General features: G+C 53.4%; 1 protein-coding gene across 12 annotated transcripts in view; it reads left to right on the top strand.

Moving 5' to 3' along the window:
• Positions 1-3,090: 3,090 nt before the first annotated feature.
• Positions 3,091-22,455, top strand: part of LOC139043319 (protein piccolo-like) — an 89,690-nt gene continuing 70,325 nt past the window's right edge. For 4 of the 12 annotated variants that reach the window (XR_011500400.1, XR_011500401.1, XR_011500399.1 and 1 more), the window contains exons 1-2: positions 3,204-7,572; positions 20,951-21,126. Coding sequence is in view for 1 of the 12 variants with exons in the window: in XM_070503550.1 (XP_070359651.1) it covers positions 7,225-7,572 (348 nt within the window). In the remaining 11 variants the exon portion in view is untranslated. Of the gene's footprint in view, positions 7,573-20,950; positions 21,127-22,455 lie in introns of all 12 variants that reach the window. The other 8 variants (XR_011500406.1, XR_011500405.1, XR_011500407.1 and 5 more) reach the window with 7 other exon arrangements.

Raw genomic sequence — 22,455 nt, 5'->3', positions numbered from 1 at the left:
GTCTGTGCCTGGTAACTGAACCCAGGCTGCCGAAGTGGAGCGTGCCAAACTTAACCACTGGGCCACCTGGGCTGGCCCCCATTTTAACCTTTAAATGTACATTTCAATAGTGTTAAGTGCATTTACATTGTTGTGCAACCAATCTTCAGGACTTTCTCTTCTTGCAAAACTGAAACTTTATACCCATTAAACAACAAGTCCCCATTTCCCCCATCATCCCTTTACTTAAAATCACTATGGTTATGTTTATTTTTATTTACTTATTTATTCATTTATTTATTTATTGAGGAAGATTAGCTCTGAGGTAACTGCTGCCAATCCTCCTCTTTTTGCTGAGGAAGACTGGCCCTGAGCTAACATCCATGCCCATCTTCCTCTACTTTATATGTGGGACGCCTACCACAGCATGGCTTGCCAAGCGGTGCCGTGTCTGCACCTGGGATCCAAACTGGCGAACCCTGGGCCACCAAAACGGAACATGCGAACTTAACTGCTGTGCCACCGGGCCAGCCCCAATATTGTTATGTTTCAAGTGGGTTTCTTGTAGACAACATATAATTGAGTCTTGTTTTTTAATTCATTCTGACACCTGATTGTATCCACACTGACACTCTGACACACTCTGACTCTTAGTTGATGTATTTAGATCATTTACATTTAAAGTTAATTTTTATATATTTGGATTAATATCTGCCATGTTTGTAGCTGTTGTTTATTCATTGCACTTGTTCTTTGTTTTCTTTTTATCTTCCCCATTTTGCCTTTGGTTTTAAACATTTTATATGATTTCATTTTCTTTCCTCTTTTAACTTATAAATTATACTTCTTTAAAACAATTTTTATTGGTTGTCTTACAGTTTGCAATATACATTTATAACTAGTCTGAGTCTACTTTCAAATAAAACCATACCATTCACAAATAGTGTAGGTACCTGATAATAGAGCGTTCCCAATTCTTCCTCTTATCTGTAAGGGGATCACACTCACCCGATACATTTTTGCTATTAGGTAAGTTAAGAATAAGAAACATAAAAGATGTTATTTTCCCTTCATTTATTCCTTCTCTAATGCTCTTCCTTTCTTTATCAGATGTGTGTTTCTGACGTATATAATTTTCTTTCTCTTTGAAAAACTTCTTTTAACATTTCTTGCAAGGCAAGTCTCCTGGCAACAGATTCTTTAAGTTTTCATTTGTTTGAGAAAGCCTTTATTTTTCTTTCGCTTTCAAAGGATCATTTTGCTGGATACATTGTTCCTGCTTGGTGGTTTTTTTATTTCCTTTAAACACTTTAAATATTTTATTCCGTGCTCCTCCTGCTTGCATGGTTTCTGACCACATGTCAGATGGAATGCTTATCCTTGTTTCTCTTTAGATAAGGTGTCTTTCTTCTGCCTTCTTAAAATTCTTCTCTGTCTTTGTTTTTTTGCCTGTTTGCATATGATATAGCTCGGTGTAGATATTTGGTATTTATCTTGCTTGATATTCTCTGTGCTTCCTGCGTCTGTGGTATCTATCATTAATTCTGGAAGATTTTCCACCCACCATTATTTCAAACATTTCTTCTGCTCTTTTCTCTCTCTTTCTTATTCCATTATGTGTATGTTACAACTTTTGTAATTGTCCTATAGTTACTAGTTTTTCTGTTTTCTTTTTTTCTCTCTTTTCTCTTTTGCATTTCAGTTTGGAAAATTTCTGTTGACGTATCATCAACCTGACTGGTTCTTTCCTCTTCGAGCTCATTGATTCTTTCCTTGCCTGTGTCCAGTCTATTGATGAGCCCATCAAAAGCATCTTTATTTCTTTTACAGTGTTTTAGATTTATAGCATTTCCTTTTGTTTTATTTAATAGAGTTTCCATCTCTCTGCTTATATTACCCATCTATTCTTGCACGTTACCTGCTTTTTTTTATTGGAGACCTTATCATACTAGTCACAGTTATTTTTAATTCCCCTGTCTTATAATTCCAAAAACCTGTGTCTTATCTGAGTCTGGTTCTAATGCAGTCTTTGTCTCTTAAGATTGTGTTTTTTCTTGCCTTTTAGCATGACTTGCAATTTTTTTTGAAAGCCAAATATGATATTTCTGGTGATAGGAACTGAGGTAATCAGGCTTTTAGTGTGAGCTTTTATGTTAATCTCACTAGGAACTGGGTTGTGTTTAATATTTGCTGTACCCGTAGGTGACAGAGGCTTCATTTTCTTCTAGTTTCCTTGTTTTAATTTTTTTCTTCCTGTTTTCTTTGGATTTCCCTAAGTAAAAACTCTTTCTTAAACAGAGTCTGTTATCTTGCTGTATTCTCACTTGTAATTCACTGTTGTTATGGTGGATCCCTGTTGATGGGGTGATAAGCAGTTGGGGAGGGAAAGTGTTCTGTAATCTTACGATTAAATCTCATTTTTTTCTAGTGGTCCTGAGTCCCTGGACTGTGACCTTCAAAAGTGTCTTTTAGCCCTCCCTCCCTCCCCCAGCTTCGGTGAGACAAGAAGGCTGGTGGAGGCTGAGGTTGCCTAATTGCTCTTCCTCCAGGTAGATGATGCTCTGCTAAAGTACTTTATCTTCAGGGTGTGACTTTGTTAAGAAGAGAATGTTCTGGGCATATTTCAGTATGGTTACTTTCCCCTTCTCCTGCTCAAAGCAGAAGAGGATTTTCCTCAGATCTTCATTGTGAAAACCTGAAAACCTCCTAGGGTTCCTGGACGTAAAACCCAGGAAAGTGTGGGCCCCCCCCAAAACTGGGACCCCAAGATATTTTAACTCTCAGGCTGATCCATACTTGGTCTCCTACAGTTTGTCAGTTACTGTTGAAGTGTTCCCACTCCAGATAAGCTGTGATTCTCTGTATCTGCCTGTCTCCAGTGTTTTCAGTGGTGATTTGCCCTGTGACCTCAGTTTTCTAAGATGTTATTGATTTACAGTTTCCTTTATCTTTTTTCTTGTTGTGAGCATAGGAGTGAGGACTTATAAGCTCCTTATGGGCTGTAGCTGACTGGTTAGTGTTTTTTGTTTTTTTTTTAAATGGTCCTATGTGAAATGCCATAGCTGTCTGTGGCTTTAGTTTTCGTACTGTCCTTTGTTTGAAATACTTTTGTAACGCCTGTCAAGTCTTGGTCTTTGTGAGGATCGGTTCCAGTTTTAGTTGGAAGTTTTAGGAATTGATTTTAAAATGATTTACTTTTCTTATTGTTAGTGACTTATCTTTAGTTGCTGCTATGTCCAAGTGAAAATAGTGTGGTAAGCACAGTGGCTTAAGCATGAGCAGTAAAGCCAGAGAACTCGGGTAATTTCATGTGTCCATAAAGTGTCTTATTAAAAAAGTAAATTAAATCAATGAGCGTATATAAAACAATAAAGATAGCAATGAACAAAGATGAAAAACTTTGGAAAAGTATGCTCTAGTAACTGAAAGCACTTTCATGGACGTCTTAGTTTGTCCATAGTCCTTTTAAGTACAGACGGTTCCCAACTTAATGGTGGTTCAACTTAACGATTTTTTGACTTTACAATGGTGCAAAAGCGATACACATTCAGTAGAAACTGTACTTCAGATTTTGAGTTTTTTGAGGATTATCTTTTAGGGTAACTACTTTTTCTATTCATTAAATTATATTTGTCACTGTGCCTGGAGTTCCCCTAAGGGGTGCAGTATAGCGTAGGCTTTGGTTGGAGATAGAATTCCTAATTTTCCACTTAGTAGCTGTAAGTGCAAATTATTTAACTCCCTTATTGCATTCAGCAAATAAGTGCCTTTCTGAGCCTCAGGTTCCTGTAATAAAGTTCTCATGAGGTTTAAATCAGGTCAGTGTGCATAAAATGCACATGTTAAAATTTGGTAAGTTTTTGTAAGGAAACCCAAGACACGTGGACCCACTGAGAAAAATTCCACCATTTACCCTAACAACCGGAAGCAGTGGTTAAGTATTCAGCAGCGTAGTGGAAACCTGTATGGGCCTGTATCACATTTGCGACTAAAATCAAGGCATAAAAAGTTTATAGACAATTAGACTTTATTTTATATGCTTATGTAATTAATACTTGGAAGATTTTGATAGAATTTCTTATAATTTTACTTGAATAAGGACATAAGATTTCTAACACTAAAGCAAGGAGTAAACTTGTAAATAAAGGAGGTGTGAAAAGCTAACTATCAAATACTGTTTGATTTATAACTGAAGTTATTATGGATACTAACAAATAAATGAGCTGTATATTTTATAATGCATTGTAAATAGATACAATAATTTTAAAACTAAAAACACATGCACATATGAGTAATTTCTTGAATGGGAGTGGATTACCTTGCAAAATCTTAGGAAAATTAAGTTTTCAACTTTTAAGTTTAGTTTACCTCATACATCTCCAATCTTCATTTATGAACTATAAAAGAAAATTACATGAATTAAAAAAGAAAACAGAACTTTTACAGCATAAAAGCGATAAATTTATAATATGAAAAGGTAGAAAAAGATCACCTATAATATTATCATCTAGATAACACCTACTATTAATATTTCTGACAGTATTTTACTGTAATAGTTTTATTTTATTTTATTTTATTTCCTTTTTTTTTTGGTGTGTGTGAGCAAGATTGGCCCTAGCTAACATCTGTTGCCAATCTTCCTCTTTTTGCTTGAGGAAGATTGTTGCTGAGCTAACATCTGTGTCAATCTTCGTCTATTTTATGTGAGATGCCGCCACAGCGTGGTTTGACAGTGGTGCTAGGTCTGTGCTCAGGATCTGAACCTGTGAACCCCAGGCTGCTGCCAACTTAACGACACTATGCCACCAGGCTGGCCCCCTATTGTATTTTTTTTTGTTGAGGAAGATTGGCCCTGAGTTAACATCTGTTGCTTATCTTCTTTTTGCTTGAGGAAGATTGTTGCTGAGCTAACGTCTGTGCCAGTCTTCCTCTATTTTGTATGTGGAACACCGCCACAGCATGGCTTGATAAGTGGTGTGTAGGTCTGAGACTGGGATCTGAACCCATGAACCCCGGGCCGCTAAAGTGGAGCACGTGAACTTAACCACTATCCCACAGGGCTTACCTCATGTGCTTTTAAACATAGTTGTGATCATATTTTGTCTACAACTTATAGCCTGCTATTTTTGGTTAGCATTGTAGTGTGAACTATTTTCCATATTATAATTGAACTTTTTTGAATTATTTTTAATGGATGGTATGATATTGTATGACTTTTATGCATACCTGTTTATTTAGCCATTATTATACATTTTAATTATTTACAGTGTTTTCGCTGTTGTAAATAACTCATAGATCAGTATCTTTTGTGAGTAAAGTTATTTATTAAGAATTATTTTCTTTGTATAGATAAAAAGAAGCAGAATTACTCAAGAGATCAAAGGCTTATTGCCAAGTTGTTTTCTAAATCCTTTTATTACCACTGTCCATATGTGAGAGTGTCTACTTCAGAGTAAGTTGTCCTACAATGGGTAGTCTTTTTTTCCCTTAAGTATTTGATAAGTAAAAAAAGATATACATTTAACACTTTTTTATGGAGTTAATGATAGGTTACAATCTTGTGAAATTTCAGTTGTACATTAATGTTTGTCAGTCGTGTTGTAGGTGCACCACTTCACCCTTTGTGCCCACCCCCCACCCCACCTTTCCCCTGGTATCCGCTAAACTGTTCTTAGTCCATAATTTTAAATTCCTCATATGAGTGGGGTCATACACAGATTATCCTTCTCTTGCTGGCTTATTTCACTTAACATAATTCCCTCAAGGTCCATCCATGTTATTGCAAATGGAATGATTTTGTTCTGTTTTACAGCTGAGTAGTATTCCATTGTATATATGTACCACATCTTCTTTATCCATTCATCTGTTGCTGGGCACTTAGGTTGCTTCCACATCTTGGCTATTGTAAATAGTGCTGCAATAAACATTGGGGTGCATAGGACTTTTGGGATTGCTGACTTCAAGCTCTTTGGATAAATACCCAGTAGTGGGATGGCTGGATTGTATGGTAGTTCTATTTTTAATTTTTTGAGGAATCTCCATACTGTTTTCCATAGTGGCTGCACCAGTTTGCCTTCCCACCAGCAGTGTATGAGGGTTCCTTTTTCTCCACAACCTCTCCAACATTTGTTAGTATTAGTTTTAGATATTTTTGTCATTCTAACGGGTGTAAGGTGATATGTTAGTGTAGTTTTGATTTGCATTTCCCTGATGATCAGCGATGATAAGCATCTGTTCCTGTGCCTATTGGCCATCAGTATATCTTCTTTGGAGAAATGTCTGTTCATGTCTCCAGCCCATTTTTTGATTGGGTTGTTTGATGTTTTGTTGTTGAGTTGCGTGGGCCCAGGCGACTCGGCCCCCACTGCAGCCTTGGTCCTTCCTGCGGGAGCGGGCGGAGGTGCCGGGTGTCCGTGTGTCCGCTGGCCGCATCCTCAGTGCACCTGCTGTCTGCTGCCCTGTTGACGTTTATGTGACTGGCTCCTACCTTATGGTGTGCGTTAGCGCTACATCCTGCGTTGTGGTTACGTTCTGCCCTGTTGGTACTTTGTGCACTGTCGTTATTTTGGACGTTCTGGTTACTTGGTACTTTGTCGTGACGTTCCACACTGTCGTTCCATATTGTTACCTTGTATGTTGTGGTACTTTCTGCCCTGTCCTGACATTCTACGTTTTGTCGTGTGGAACCGGCACCAAGACTACAGAAGCCAGAATACTCACCCCCTCACCCGATTTTTGAAGAGAAAACTTTCCGGTGTCCTCTGCAGCTTCAGTATGTTTTCTCAGCCTCTAACGAGCAGGGGAAGCTGGGGCGGGCAGACCCCTTTGTTCCCAGTGCGTTTTCAGGGAGGGAACAGCTGCTTGGCTGCATCTGGGTCCCAGGCTGGGGCCTCAGCGTAGAACCCGCTCCTCCGCGAGGAGCCTGTGGCAGGTCCCCTTTAGTTGTGGGCGGGCGGGCAGGCTTTGCTTCTGGGGAGAGCGCCACCTCCCCGCTGTGCGAGCGCTGGCAGGCGGCCCCAGATCTGCCCCAGATCGGCTGTCCTTGCTGACCTGTTTGTGCCCTGTGCGTCCACACTGAGCCACAGCCGGGGTCCCTGCAGACACCGCCCCCTGCAAGGCCTCCCGCACCCTCAGCAGTCGCGCAGAGAGCTGCTCGGTCAGGGCGCGCCAGCTGTCCCCTCCCGCCTGCACAGCCGCCGGCCCGCCTGCCCGCGGGAGGGGTGGCCTGCCACCCCTCCTCCAGCCATGTGCCCTCCTCAGCCTGTGGAACGCGCGCCGCCTGGGCCGGCCCCCACAGCGCCTGGCCAGCGACGCACGGAGTGCGCTGAGCCCAGCCACCCCAACCGTCCTGCCGGGCGCAGCTGCCGCCCCGAGCCCAGCGGCCCCAGCCAGGCCCAGCCCCGAGAGCAAGAGCCAGAGCGAGGTGCCTGGCCCGGGCCCTGGCGGCCCACGCGAGCCGACATGCGGCTCCACGAGCCGTCGCTGTGCCAGGACCCCAGCCTGAGGCAGGAGCTGGCCTCACTGGCCCGCGGCTGCGACTTCGTGCTGCCCTCCCGCTTCAAGAAGAGGCTCAAGGCCTTCCAGCAGGTCCAGGTCTGCCGCATGTCACCCCCCCGGCCCACCCGGGTCCCTCCCGAGTCCCTCCCTGGTGTGGGGGGGGCGGGGGCTGCTCGCACCCACCCGTGCAGGGAGCGTGGGTCCCGCGTGAAGTCGCTGGGAGAGCTCCTAAGAGCTCGCCCGTTGCTGGAGTTTTGGCGGCAGGTGCCGCGGTGTGGCCAGGATGCAAGCCCCCAGCGCGTGGACAGGTTCTGGCTCGGGTGGGGACCTGACCCTGTGGTCCCGGTGGGAAGCCTGGCCCATGGTCACGGCCATCTCCGTGATGACACGGCCCTGTGGGACGCCTGGCCTTCTCGGCCACATGGTGTTTACTGGGCTGTGGGGATCTGCACACATGGGCCGGGCAAGTGGATGGCTCGGTGCTGATAGTGAGTAGTTGGCGTGTAGACACCCTCTCCATGGTTGTGTGTGCTCAGAGGAGTAAGACCTGCTGTGTCTACACCTTGGACGTGTTACGAGTTAGTTTGAGGGACCCAGTCGTTTGGAAGCATCAGACAGCCCGTGATCCCCAGAGTCTGTCTGTGACTCGAGGGGTCTCTCCGTGGCATATCTTGTCCTCGCCTCAGCTCTGGGCCGGTGCTGGGGGCAGGGCCACAGGGCTTGGGGCCGGGGCTCCTGCTCCTGAACGCCTCACCTCTTGCAGTTAGACACCCGCACTTTTTCTGTAGGCCAGGACTTAACGTCCTGTTGTGGCCAAAAAAAATGACATCCAATCAGACCGGGCCATCTGGGGGAAAAAAAGACCTGCCTTCTGCTGATATTTTAATGGGAGTTTTTCTGGGATCATATCTCAGCTTTTACACAGCTTGGGAATTTTTCCTGTCTTGTGTCTTCCAACTTCTGAAGTTTTGTCTGCAGCTGGGGAAGGTGTGAGTCTGTCCCTAGATTTTAAGGAAAGTGCCTGCATTTGGAGACCCAGGAGTGGAATCTGCCCCACGCGGGTCCTGCTTTGACGATAGGAAAACAGATGTGGGGCAGTTAGGGTTTCTCCTGATGGTCCACTGGGCTGTGTGGGAGACCCGGAAATCCCTCCAGCCTCGCCCAGGATGGTCGTGCCTGGGGGCCCGGCTCCCCACAGAGCCCATGCAGGAAAGTCTGCATTGCTTTAGGGCTGCTGCTTATCAAATGAAAATCACTTTTTGGGAATCAAACTTTATGAATTCATTTCATGGGAAGTTGTTTCTTGTCACAGAAAACATGTCTCAACCTTGCTTCTCAGCCGTGACGATGTGCATTGCGTAACGTGAGTGCTCCCTGGGCTGCAGGCGGTGGACCAGTGGGTCTTTCTCATGGGGGTTGTGGGAGGAGCAGAAGGAGAGTTCTCCTGGCTCCTTTCATCCCAAGATGTTGGAGGGCGGATTCGGGACACAGCCTTGGGGGGGTCAGCAAACATCTTTGGGAGAGGCTGGGGGTAGAGGGAGAGGCTGGGGGTGGAGGGAGGGAGGTGGTGCTTCAGCCTGACGGCCACGCCACCCGCTCAGTGGGCCCCCCTGGCCCGGAGCAGAGGACCCTGGGGCACGGCTGTGCCGTCCACAGTGGAGCCATCCCTGCTCCCGCCTCCCATGTCCACCCGCCCACCCTGCCCAGGGATTCTTGGGCCTTCTGGGCGCCGAGCAGCGCCAACTCCCGGTGGTCACTGCAGGCTCTCTCAGGCCCAGGACATGCTCGGCTCACCCCGCTGGAAGGGGTCCTGAGCGTCCTGTACCCCGGGGGTCCCATCACCCACTCTCCACAAACAGGCTCAGGCACAGTTGACGGGCGCCTCTGCTCCTCCACTCTGTCACCTTGCTGTGGGCCCGGACACGCTGTCCAGCCTCCCTGCAGGGTCCTTCAGGGCACACAGACCCCGCTGAGCGTCATTCCAGACCCCAGTGTGGCCACCCCCTGGGGACAGTCCTGGACTCTGAGCTGACCTCCCCTCCCTGGGGTGACAGCGTGGCCTCCCAGCTCTGCCTGTCCCAGATGGCAAGTGGGCCACAGTCTGGGGTCCTAGTCTGGGTGGGGTCACAGTACCCTGCAGGAAGGGTCATGAATACCCCCTTTGATCCACATTCCCAGGACCCTGGCAGCTGGAAGCGGCCCCTCTGTCCACTCGGCTGTGGATGCAGGTTCCCCTCACAGGCCACTCCAGAGCCACACACACGCCCCCTTGGGAGCCCGTCCTGTGGGGCAGGTGCAGAGCCAGGCTGACAGTGTCCAGGCCGGGGACCCCGCTCAGCCGGGCTCCCCCGTCTGTGTCAGTGTTGGGAACACAGCTCTGCTCCCTCCTGTGAACGCGGCTGGCCCAGCAGCCTCCACAGTGAGCCCGGCCCCTCCTGTGCTGGAGGGAGATCCTTCGCACGAACCCGTGTGCAGGGCCTGGCTCCCCCGTTGTTGTCTTTGGCTCCCCTGTGTTAAACTTTGACCTCTGGCTCCCATCTGTCAGCGTGGAGTGTCGTTCACGCGTTTAGTTGGCGCACCTCCTGCCAGCTGGTGTGGAGGGTCCACGGGAGCCGAGGAGAAAGCTCGCGGCCCACAGGGGCCTCCTGTTGGGTGCAGCATCTTTGGGGCCTGGGCTCACCTGGAATCCACAGGCTGTCCCCCTGAGCTCCCTGGCCCCGTCCAGGGCCCCGTCCCGGCCTTGCTGCTGCATCCGGTCTCAGACGGGGCCGCCCAGGACGCTGCTGGGCTTGGCCGCTCCGGCCCAGCGTCCCTGCCTGGCCTGCTCTCATTCTGCCACCTGTGCCCTGTCCTGGCCCGTTGGAGTCGGAGGGACCCATCTGATGTCCCAGCACGTGCCGTCTGACCCCTCTGGGACCTGACCGTCCGAGGCTGGTGTTGGGAGGTGTGACCCCAGAGACACAGCTGGACGGATTTCTGCTGGGCTCCCCCACACCCTTCTGCGGGAGAAGAGATGCCTTTGCTTTATCCCAGGGCTTGGATTTTGGTCGTGGGGGCACCGCTCCGCCCCACTGTGTGTTCTGGGAGGCCCATGGGCGAGTCTGAGGTCCCAGGAGTGGGGTCGAGTCAGGGAGCAGGCGGCTGGGGCCCTCTACAGAAGTAGCTCTCCGTGAGGCCGTGCCCCTTGATCGGGGCTGCAGGGGGCCTGCGTGGGGCGGGGCGGGTGGGAGCCCAGGCAAGAGGCTTGGGGACCCGAATGCCCCTTGGTCGGCTGGTTGCCATTTTTTAAGAGGCCTGAGCCGTACTTTAGGACTCTCCTTTCACACACACACGTGTGTGTTTTTGCCACTTTTGTTCATTCCAGTCATCTGGCCGCGTCCCCTGGAGGTCGGGGAATGCGCCCCACGGTCCCTGCAGGACCTGCTGAGACCTGTTTTGCGGCCCAGGAGGTGGCCAGCCCCCAACGGCGTCCTGTGTGTTGGAAAAGAATGTGAGAGCTGCAGCTGTGCTGGGGCCGCATCTATTTCTGTCCCGGAGATTAAACTTGTAAATCTCCCGTGTCTGCAGCAGGCTGTTTGTTTCTCGTTGTCCGGTCAGCTCCGTCATCGCTCCGGGGAGCTGGGCCCGGCCTCCCTGGGGGCTGGACCTCTGCTTTTCCCTGCAGCGTCTGCCGTGTCCGTGTGGGGCTCCTGGGGCCGGCATCGGCCAGCTCTGAGGCATGTCGTTTCCCCTGGTCGCCTGCCCTGACGCGGTCCCTGTCTCTCTCTAGTACTGTCCACACCTCCACCTCTTGTGTGCACGTCAGTCCAGCCACCCCACGGCCCCTCTACCCTTTTCCGTCTTTTGAGAAGATGTTCACCCTCTGCACCCTTACGTCTTATGTGTGTCTCTTGTGAATAGACACGATTCTCTTTTTCCTTCTGATCTTCATCTTTTAACTGTGCCGTTTGTCTGTTTCCACGTGTTATGACTGTTCGTCCATCTTGGTTTATTTTCGTCCTGTCCTTTCTTGCCTCCTCTTTCTCTTTTCCTCTCGTACTTTGGAGTATTCCCTTGCTCCTAGCTGACTGCTCATCCTAGAAATGGCCACTACTGGATTTTTCCAGGTGAAAAATTAATACCTTTGCCTTCCAGCTCAAAACACTCAGATGGGGGCTGGCCCAGTGGCGCAGCAGTTAAGTGAGCATGTTCTGCTTCAGCGGCCCGGGGTTCACCAGTTCGGATCCCAGGTGCAGACATGGCACCACTTGGCAAGCCATGCTGTGGTAGGCGTCCCACATATAAAGTAGAGGAAGATGGGCACGGATGTTAGCTCAGGCCCAGTCTTCCTCAGCAAAAAGAGGAGGATCGGCAGATGCTCAGGGCTAATCTTCTTCAACAAAAAAAAACAAAACTCTCAGACACTTCCATTCCATGACCCCATTCATTTTATACTGCTGTTGTTGCCTTCGGAGGGTTTTTAAAAAGAAATAAAATCGCCGCCTTATGATGATTCACACAGTCAGCGTGTTGAGATTTGCCCCCCATACGCCCCTTTCCTGCATCTCCGACCTGCGTCAGGAGCACTTGGCTTCTGCCTGACGCACGGTCCCCCGCACATCCTGGACCAGCGTCTGCTGACAGTGGCCGGCTCGCTTTTGCTTTTCTTCCGTTTTGGTCTCAAACTGTCTCCATGTTGGTTTTGTGTGGCAGACACCTCCCGGGAGGTGGCGTTTGGGCGAAAGGGCAGCCGCTCTCCTCCAGCTCTGGCCCCTGCATTTCTGTCGAGAAGCTGGCTGCAGGGCTCCTGGGTCGCTCCTTTGGAGATGGTCCCCTTTTCTGTTCCGTTCCGTCTCCTTGTGGCAGGTTCTGAGGATCTGCCGCTGTCTTGGGTGTTGTCCCGTCTCGTCGTCCGGTGTGCAGTGTGGGTCGCTCCAAGGACTCCTGCTTGGGGTTCCTTGGGCCTCGGGTCTCAGGATGTGTCTCCAGCTCTGCAGCTGCAGGCTCAGCACCTGCGTCTCCTCCCTCCCGGGGCACGAGTCCCTCCCAGCTGTGCTGCTCTGCTCTCCAACCCAGAAAGCAAGTGTGTTTCCTGTTCTTCTGGACGTTTTATTTGGGGCTGTCTTAAGTCTCCTCACTCTTGCATCTTCAAGCCTCTCCCTGTCTTGATATATGAAGCGTGTCGGCTCTCATTCTCAACAACGTCAGAGTCCGGAGTCTTCGCCAGCCCAGCTGCTCCCTGCTTGCCGGCTCTCCCTCATGGTGCCTTCCTTTCATGTGTGTTTGTGCATTTTGATCATGAACGCCTCACTTTCCTTGGAACTTGGGGCGTTTTCTGAGTCCCGAGTTGAGGATGGTTCACCTCAGCACATCTTGCTGCTTCCGGGCACTGCTGATCTGTGGCAGCCTGACGTCGTCGGCTGGAGGGTTTGGGGACCAGGCACAGGATGTACATTTGGTTTGCACACTTGACTGGGAGTCTGCTGTGAGCTCTCGGGAGCTTTGCCACCACCCCTGCCCGCAGCCCCTTGATGCAGCACCAGCTTTCAGGCCTATGATTGTCCTTTCCTTCCTGGGGTCAGAGGTTGGTGGGGATTTATTTCCACTTCATTCTTCTCGCTGCAGGGGCAGCCCCCAGGATCCCGCTCAGGGGGCAGCCTCCGTCGAGGATGCTGGATGTTGCCTCCTGTCCCCGAGCTCTGCAACACTGTGAGGTGACGGTCACTTCACCCCCTTGAGTGCACTCCCTGAAGGCAGCGCCTGTCCAGCCTCTCCTGGCCTCGCTGGGTGCCCCTTCCCAGCGTCCGTGCCCTGAGAGTCCTTCCTCTCTTGCCAGTCCGTGAGGCACTCAGGAAGATGTTTGTCAAGTGCTCTCCCCAGCATTTCCAGCTGCCTTCCTCAGAAGGGCTGGTCCGGGTACCTGGGTCTTGACAGGGCCGCAGAAAGAGCACACATGTTAGCATTTACTTCTCCCTGAGTCGATCCTGCAAGTCCAGCACCAGAACTGGGTCATCCAGTGTTGCGCTGTGCCTCAGGGAGTGAGTTGGTGGGAGACGCTTGCTTCCCCATGAGTGTGAGAGACATGGAAGGTTCCAGGCTGGGAGAGACTCACTGTGGACAGAGGGAAACAGAGTCATGTGGCCAAGTTCTCTGAGGTAGCAGCTTTCCGAACACAGCGAAAGGTGTTTTCCTTTCAGGGGAGCTCTTTGGGATGTGCGTTCCATCACTGCATATTGCTGGGGGCCTGCTCTGTGCCAGGCACTGGAGGGTAGCTGCACCTTCTAGTTGGGATGACAGAAAAGCCTACAGAGCCTGACTGGGATGACAGTACCTGTGAAGGGGCGGCAGGTGGGGTGGGATGTGTGTTCTGTCAGGGATGACCTTGTGACCTGCGGTGATGTATTCTGTGAGGGGGCAGCAGATGGGGTGGGATGTGTGTTCTGTCAGGGATGACCTTGTGACCCGGGGTGACGGTTCCTGTGAGGGGGCAGCAGATGGGGTGGGATGTGTGTTCTGTCAGGGATGACCTTGTAACCTGGGATGATGGTTCCTGTGAGGGGGCAGCAGGTGGGGTGGGATGAGTGTTCTGTCAGGGATGACCTCGTGACCTGGGGTAACGGTTACTATGAGGGGGCGGCAGGTGGGGTGGGATGTGTGTTCTGTCAGGGATGACCTTGTGACCTGGGGTGAGGTTCCTGTGAAGGGGCGGCAGGTGGGGTGGGATGTGTGTTCTGTCAGGGATGACCTCGTGACCTGGGGTGATGGTTCCTATGAGGGGGCTGCAGGTGAGGTGGGATGTGTGGTGTGTAGGATGACCTTGTGACCTGGGGTGATGGCTCCTGTGAAGGGGCAGCAGGTAGGGTGGGATGTTTGTCCTGTCAGGGATGACCTTGTGACCTGGGGTAACGGTTACTATGAGGGGGCGGCAGGTGGGGTGGGATGTGTGGTGTGTCAGGGATGACCTTGTGACCTGGGGTGATGGTTGGTGTGAGGGGACGGCAGGTGGGAGTGGGCTCAGGCGGGGGGTGTTGTGTTGTCTATTGATGACATGCTAGTGGCAGGTGGGATCTGATCATGGTCTTAGATGAGGTAAGGCAGTGTTTGTGGGGCGCCTGGGAACAGTAGGCACAAAGGCCCTGAGGTGGGCAGTGACAGGGGCAGTCATTAGCGCCTCCACACACCCGCTGTGCCCCAGGGAGCTGTGGTGCAGTGGTTCTCAAACTCCTGACCCAGGGGACCGTCCTCCTGTACCAGCGTGTTGGTGGAAGGGACGTGTGGCACCCTCAAGGGAAGCCCTCCTGCTGGCAGCAGCCAGTGTGGCCATGCGGGGTGTCTGCAGGGCGCTGTCAAGAGCACCAAAGACCTGTGGTTGTGTCTTTGCCCCTAAGTTTGTAGCTGTCTCCCTTCCTCCCTCCCTCCATCTGCCAAATTCCCCCCAAATTCCCCCCGTCCGCATGGCTCTGACCACAGGGGCCGTCTCTCACTGCGCAGCCCATGTGGGCGTCCTCCCTCCACCATGGTCAAGCTCCCCAGGCAGTAAGCTCGCTCGTGTCCCACTCTGCTCGTCCTGTGCCGCTGTCCAGAAGGTCATGTCTCATGGAGCTATGCGTGTGTCCTCGGGGCCAGGCCTCAGGGCCCGGAGCAGAGGAAGACAGGAGCTCTGCTGTGTTCCAGGGTCAGAAGGACCCGGGCTGCCGCACGAGGCGAGGGGTTCCTGGAGATCAGCGAGCTGTGTGTCCACCCCCAGGAACAGACACACGAGCTGAGGCAGAGACAGGCCCTCGCGTGGCAGCCCTGGGCGTGGAGGCCTCATGCGTGTGTGTGCGTCTGTGTGTGTGTCTCCATCGCGACCAGCAGGCCCTTCCCCGCCAGTCCTGACTGGGAGGCCCATTTGGCTGTTGGGCCCCATCCCCTTCCTGTTCCTGCCCCTGGAGACAAGCGGACCAGCAGACGGTGGGGGATGGAGAAGGAGGAACAGGTGACTGAGCCGGTGCCATCGCTGTCGTGGGAATCTCTGCGCCATGTGCTCAGGAAGCGGGTAGAAACCGTCAGATGTGGTTCATCCCGTGCAGTGTGAATACTGCCTCCTAGAGTGCTCAGTCTTTGCAGCTTCGGAAGACACGTTGGCGCGTCTCCACCCACAGAGGTTTGGTGAACTTGCTCCTGACGCGTGGTTTCTGCCCCTTGCGAGGCCCACACAGGACCTGGGGCTCCCCGTGCCCTTGGCCCAGGCTGGCCCCTCTGCCCGGGTGGCCCATCAGCTTCTCCCTCTCGGACTGCGGCCGAGCCTGCATCACGGGGGCCCGGTGTCCATCCTCCTTGGAACTGGCCCCCCATGTCCTTCTCTATACCTCTGGCCTCTCCTGTTGTCCGAGGCCTCCCCGCCCAGCAGGGCCATGGGAGGGTCGATGGGCCACTGTACAGACCTCAGACGTTGTCCCCGTGGTGCCGGTCGTTCTGAGTTCGTGAGCACAGGGCACGTGCTCAGATGTCATAAAGTAGCTCCCAGTGCTGCCTTGGACCATCTGTTAGACCAACGAGAGAATGAAGCCGACTACAAACGTGATCTAAAAACTCCCGTGTGGTGACAGACGTCACAAAGTAAATAAAAAGACGTGGGGCCTGGGGACGGAGGACAAAACTCACAAAGCCGAAGACACGTGCCGCCCTGGGAATGGTCAGAGGAGGAACAGAAATGACGGCACAGCGTGGAGTAGAGAAGGGGCAGGGAAGATGGTGTCCTTGCCTTTTAGACAAATGAGGAGATGCTCCACCTGGTTCAGAGTACGGTGGGGGTGGAGCCTGATGCCTGTGTGGTGTCTTAGTTCCCCCAGACGGCGGAACCTCAGTTTGACAGCGCCCTCTGCTGACGGGGCAGGAGGGAATGCGGTGTCGGAGATGGTGGTGGCCCCCGGAGCTCCTCCCGCAGGAGCACGTGGACGAGCCACACTCTTGCGGTGCTGAGGCCGTGCCGGCTGCCTCCCTGTGCTCCCATTCAGATTGGGGCCTTTGTAAGCTTCTTGCACTCGCTCACCTTTAAACAACGCAGGACAGGCGCCTAGCCCGTGGTGGGGACCGCCCACCTTTAGGACTGTGGTGTGTGCAGACACCAGCACCAGGGACACCAGGCCCCCAAAGCCCCCTCAGGAGGTGCTTGCATGTATCCTCACGCCTAGGACAGGAGCCACGAGCACTCGCTGCTGCTGCTGCTGCTCCACAAAGGGGCATGCTGGCCTCCCGCCCTCCCCTCACGTGTGGTGGCGGCCGGGTCACCGCGAGGTCACCAGGGCACAAAGGCCACGTTACTTCCCCAGGCAGAGCCGCCAGGACCCCAGGGCAAAGCCTTGCTCGCGGATCCCAGCCTGGATTCGCATCTGCGTAGACTGCGGATTCATGAGGAGGTCTGGTCGCCACGCGTGACTTGTGCAGATGAAGACAGACTTCCTCGTGAGTGTCCAGCGAGGTTCCAGAGCTGTCGCTTGGCAGCCCTTGGGCAGGAAATGTCCCTATGTCTCCACAGGAGGGGGGCACAGATAGTGGGCGTGAGCGACACAGGGCCTGACACCACATGTCCAGGACGCCCCAGTGAGCCCACCCCGCTGCTTTCAGGGCTTCGTGTGGTGGAGTCAGCATCACGCCGTCGCCAGCTGGAGTGTGCCTGTGGCCATCCAGGGGGAGGAGGGCACCCATGGGGACGCTCGGGCCAGCCAGGGGGGCGAGGGTGAGCCTCGTGGTGGATTGCTGTGCACTGACAGCCGCAGGAAGATTTGATTTAAGTTCTTTGTCACGTTCTGTCCATTTTGTCAAAGTCCATTTCTCAGGACCGGCCTGAGTATTAACTGTGTAACGGGTCTGGCAGAAGCCGGCTGACACGGTGACAGCAACCTCGTTTTCAGGAATCACACCTGGTCGTAGGCGAGAGGCCGAGCAGTGTGTCTGCATGGAGGCGTAGCAGCGCTGTCATCCCTCTTCCTTGTCCTTTCCCAGGTGACCAGGTGCGCGGCCTCCTAGCGCTGACCAGCAGCGAACGACGTCCCTGTGACTTAGCAGCCCAGGGGTCTGTGTCAGCCCAGCCATGGACTGGGGAGAAGGCACATGGTTGACAACGGCTCCAGAACCAGCCCAGGGGCAGCCACCCCACAGTGTAGGTGCCCTGCCCTCTGCCTGGAGCGCCAGACTCCTTGTGCCTCAGTTTTCCCACCGTGAATACAGGATGCTGGGGGCACGTCAGTCACAGATTGTCCTGAACGCGGCAGTTGAGTGAGATGGCTCATGGGAAGATGTGGTCGGTGCTCAGGAAACACCAACACCGTATTGCACAAAGGTACAAGGGCAGCGACTGTGGCCGACAGCTCAGGGCATTGGGCTCGCAATTCATTCCGCCTCGCGGGAGAGAAGAAAAGAGAAAGACGGGAAAACGGAACCACCGCCACAAGGCAAGGAAACAGGCACTCAGGGGCCTGCCCCGGGGGCACAGCAGTTAAGTTTACAGGCTCCGCTTCGGTGGCCTGGGGTTCGCGGGTTCGGATCCCAGGCGCAGACCTAGCACCGCTCGTCAAGTCACGCTGAGGCGGCCTCCTTCATATGAAGTAGTAGACGATTGGGACAGATGTTAGCTCAGTAACAGTCTTCCTCACAAAAAATTAAAAAAATGAAAAATGGCCCTCAGTCTTTGTTCCAGAAATCGAGGGGAAAAGTTATCTTCCTCAAAGCGAATCGTGGGCACCCCCAGCAGATCTGTTGAACCGAACCCTCTCCTTCCAAGGAGGCAGCTCTGGGTGTGGCTTCCCCTCCCGCCTGTCCCTGGGCCACGGTGGGTGTGGTTTTGGCTCAGTGCTGCTGTGCAGGGCTGTCACATCAGGACTCAGTGATTCTGACACTGTAACCCAATCCCCGTGGAACAGGACATCCCGGGCTGGGAGGAGGGGGATCAGCCTGTGTCCCTGGGTGCTGACTCGGGCCGAGTCTCGTGAAGGGTGGGCCCGAGGTCATCGTCCAGCCTTTGCTCTGCTCTGAGGCTTAGTCCACAGTGTGGTCCTCGTGCTTCCCACCGTCCATGGCAGATCCACCTCGCTCAGCACAGCCGGCCTGCAATAGGTGCCGGAACCTCAGGGCCGCCCTTTGCAGCCTCTCCTTTCTGATCACCGTGCCGTCCACATCTGCCTCTCGGCTCTCAGCACTGAGGTGACCCTGCGTCAAACCCCTGACTGTTTTATTTGCCCTGTTGTGATCACAGGGCTCATTGTCGTGCGTCTGCAGGCTCTCCCCATAGCCCCCCAGTACAGCAGACTCAGGACAGCAACACCTCTGGACGTGTTGCTGTCGTCTGTGGGTCACGTCAGTGGGGCAGGACAGAAAGCGTTTACAAGTGACTCCTCCTCCTAGTGCTGGAGGGAAAACAGACAGGTGACACAGGGCGTCCCGGGACATGACTGAGGGGACGCGAGGCCGTCCCGAGATGTGACTGAAGGGGACATGGGGCCATGCTGAGACGTGACTGAGGGGATGCGGGGCCACCCTGAGACATGACTGAGGGGGACATGGGCCCCTCCCGAGACGTGAGTGAGGGGGACGAGGGACAGTCCCGGGACGTGAGTGAGGGGATGCAGGGCCGTCCCGAGACGTGACTGAGGGGGACGTGGGGCCATCCTGAGACGTGACTGAGGGGACGTGGGGGGCCATCCCAAGACATGAGTGAGGGGGACGTGGGGCCATCCCGAGACGTGACTGAGAGAACATGGGCCGTCCCTGAGATGGACTGATGGACTGAGGAGGACACTAGCCGGTCCCAGAGGCTGCAGCTGGGTGGTGAAGAGGCCCCCGTTGCAGGACGAGATGTGTAGGACACCCGCAGGTTTCAGTGGGGAGCCGTGTTGACTGTGTATCCTGGTGGCAAATTGGTAGTGCTGTTGGTGTCTGGTGTTCCAGCCCCTGGTCCCTGTGGCATGAGGCGGTGGCTGCATGAGCTGTGCTCTGTCACTCGGCCTTGGGGAGGGTGGCTGACATGTGAGTGCCCCGTGGCGCATGGAGGGGACCCCCCACCTGGGCGTTCGGGCCTGCTGGCGGTGCCATTCCTCTGGGTAAGAACCACGCTGTGCCCGGTCACTGGGCCGGCCCTGAACCCTCTGTGGTGTTTCCTCGGCCTGCTGTGTTGTGTGTGTGTCTCCTGCACGCTCAGGGTCTGCAGGTCCTATGTGGTCCCGTGGTGTCCCGTGTGCATTGGGTTCCCCAGACCTTGTTGAGTTGGGGACCCTCACAGTGCACTCTCCTGACCATCTGCCCACTCCCGGCCCCATCAGCCCCCGTGGCCTCAGGCATTGGGTTTTTGCTGCTCAGTCCAGTCCTTCCCCAGTAGGACGCTGGGCTGTTCCTGCCTCCTGAGACTGTGGCCTCGTGTCCCCAGCCCTAGAGAATGTAGGGTGTAGACCGGAGATGCGTCCATGGGCCAGACTGTGCCTCCCCGTCACTGCCCGTCGAGGCCGACCGGGTGCCTGGTCCTCGGCGGCCATCTACGACCCGGCTCCCAGGAGCTGTTTCTGGCCCCAGAAGGCCTCTCCTGAGTCAGCAGGGAGATGCTGCTGAGTCCTGCTGGGCGACCGTGCCCACCGTAGTGGGAACAGCGAGCCTCATGGGCTCGGCCTCAGAGGAGATTCAGAGCCTCTCCCCCCTCGGTGCTGCAGACCCGGCCTGGGGCCAACTTTCGGCAGTCATTCCTTAACCGGGTCCACTGAACAGCTCTTTCTGCTTGGGGGCATTTTAAACAACCGTGTTTTATATACAGAGTCCCCCCTTCCGCCTGTAACGACAGCCCCACAGCAGGTCAGCTCCCTGAATCCCCGAGGGCACGTCCCGACACCACTGTGTCTTGGAAAGCATGTCAGGAGGTCAAACTTCTCCGAAGTAGTTGCTGCTGAAGGTGCTGGCTTCACTTGGGGTGGCTCAGCTGCCGTTCTGCCTTCTGGCGAGAAAGAGGCTGCAGGGCCAGATCCTTTCCCGGAGGGCCATCCCAGGTCAGGTGACAGACGTACGTCCCATTCTCCGGGAGGCACACGTGGGAACCAGCGACTGCAGGTGTGGGCCCCAAAGAGAGGCCACACCTGTCCTGGCTGTGAGCGAGCGCCATTGACGGCCCGCCTGGAGGACCCTGACCCCAGGAGGACTGCGGGGCAGGCTCCCCACAAGGACCTGTGCCAGCTTCCCTGGCAGCCTGGGCCGTCAGCTGTCACTGTTGCGGGGTCACACTGAGGCAGGGCTGGGGGAGGCTCAGCAGTGTGGATCAGTGGTATGTGACGCTCTCTTGTGGTGTGTGACCTTTCGGATGCGGGTGGCCTCATGGCTGGAGTTGGCCCCCAGGATTGTCTGGCGTTCTGTGCACATTGGGGTTCCGTGGCCCCGTGCGCTCACTTTGAGAACGGTGCCGCCCCTGTCTGTTACGGGTTCATGTGAGGACGATGTTTCCTGTTCCCAAGTCCTCACCACCTGTCTCATTTCTCAGGTCCAGACAAAGGAGGAGCCCCTGCCACCAGCCAGAGCATCCCCACCTTCTACTTCCCCCGAGGCCGTCCGCAGGGGACAGTGAACGTCGATGCCATCATCGCCAAGATTGAGCGGACCTTCGCCCAGTTTCCGCACGAGAGAGCCACCATGGAGGACATGGGCAAGGTGGCCAAGGTGGGTGCCCTGCGTGCTGCCTCTGGGCAGCACCACGTTCACGGGTTGGTGCTTGTGTTCTGTTTTCAGGATCTGAAACACAGTGGAGACTCTGTATTAACGGTTGTGCCAAATATTGAAGACAGACATGCCTGTGCGTTGTTGCCCTCCCAGATGGAGCAGCGTTCACCTTTGCATTTTTTAAGCAACTGATCCCCTGAGGTCCAGCCTGGCCCTTCCTCTGCGCCCTCCTGCCCCCTGTCTCTCCCTGTGTAGGGTGGGTGCTAGTGGACCCACAGTCCATGCGCAGCAACATGTCGATTTTGAACTTAGCCTAACACATGATCCCCCGTGCATTGTCTCACCATTTGGTTTTGAAATTCGGTGGCATGTCTCCAGGCCATCCATGTTGACATGTGTAGACACATGTAGACGAGCACAATCGTGGTTTCCCACATCGCCTCAGCCGCGTGGGAAGGCTCCCGTGTAGCCGGCGGCTGGCACGGCCCCTCCTGGGTGCTGGCGTTGACGCGTCCCGCTCCCCCATGGATCGGGCTGCCTTGGGCTGTGCTCCTGAGCTCCGCCTTCAGGCCGCATTGGGGTGCTTGTGCTTCCCCTTTGCCCCTGTGCTTCCGGGGTGCTTTCTCTCTCTTTCTTCATCCCCACCCTCCCCTCTGGAATGTCTCTTCCTATTCTGGATGCTGACCCTCCGTCCATGTGTGTTGTGAGCAGGTTCTGTTCCACCTGCTGAATGGTTCACGTGCTTCCTTTTGCTTGCAGTTTTTAGGGCTTGTCCTCTTTTCTTGTTGGAACTGCTTTATTGAGATATAAGTCTCGGACCACAGTTCACCCATTTAAAACGTACAACTCAGCACAATGCAGTGTATGCCCGGAGTTGTGCAGCCATCATCGTAGTCAACTGGAGGACATTTTTGTCACCCCCTAAAAGAAACCCTGTACCCTTTAGCTGTCATCCCCCCTCCCCCACCCCAACTAATCCACTTCCTGTCTCTGTAGGTTCGAGTATCCTGGACATCTTATGTAAACAGATCCATACCATGTGTGGCTTTTTGTGTCTGCCTTCTTTCCCTCAGCACACAGCCAGACCCGGGCGACACTGGGGGCTCGGCTCCAGGCCCCCACAACAAAGTGAATGTCACCATAAAGCAAGTCACACGAATTGTTTGGTTTCCGAGTGCAGATAAAAGTTAGGTTTATGCTATTCTGTAGTCTAAGTGGGTGATAGCATTATGACTAAAGAAAAGTGCATACCCTAATTAAAAAATACCATATTGCTAAAAAATGCTAACCAGCACCTGAGCCTTCAGCAAGTCATCTTCTCTTTGCTGG

This window comes from Equus asinus, unplaced genomic scaffold, assembly GCF_041296235.1.
Source record: "Equus asinus isolate D_3611 breed Donkey unplaced genomic scaffold, EquAss-T2T_v2 contig_2, whole genome shotgun sequence".
Lineage (NCBI taxonomy): Eukaryota > Metazoa > Chordata > Mammalia > Perissodactyla > Equidae > Equus > Equus asinus.
Note: the sequence above shows the minus strand (reverse complement) of the source record. Positions and strands in the feature narration are given on the sequence as shown.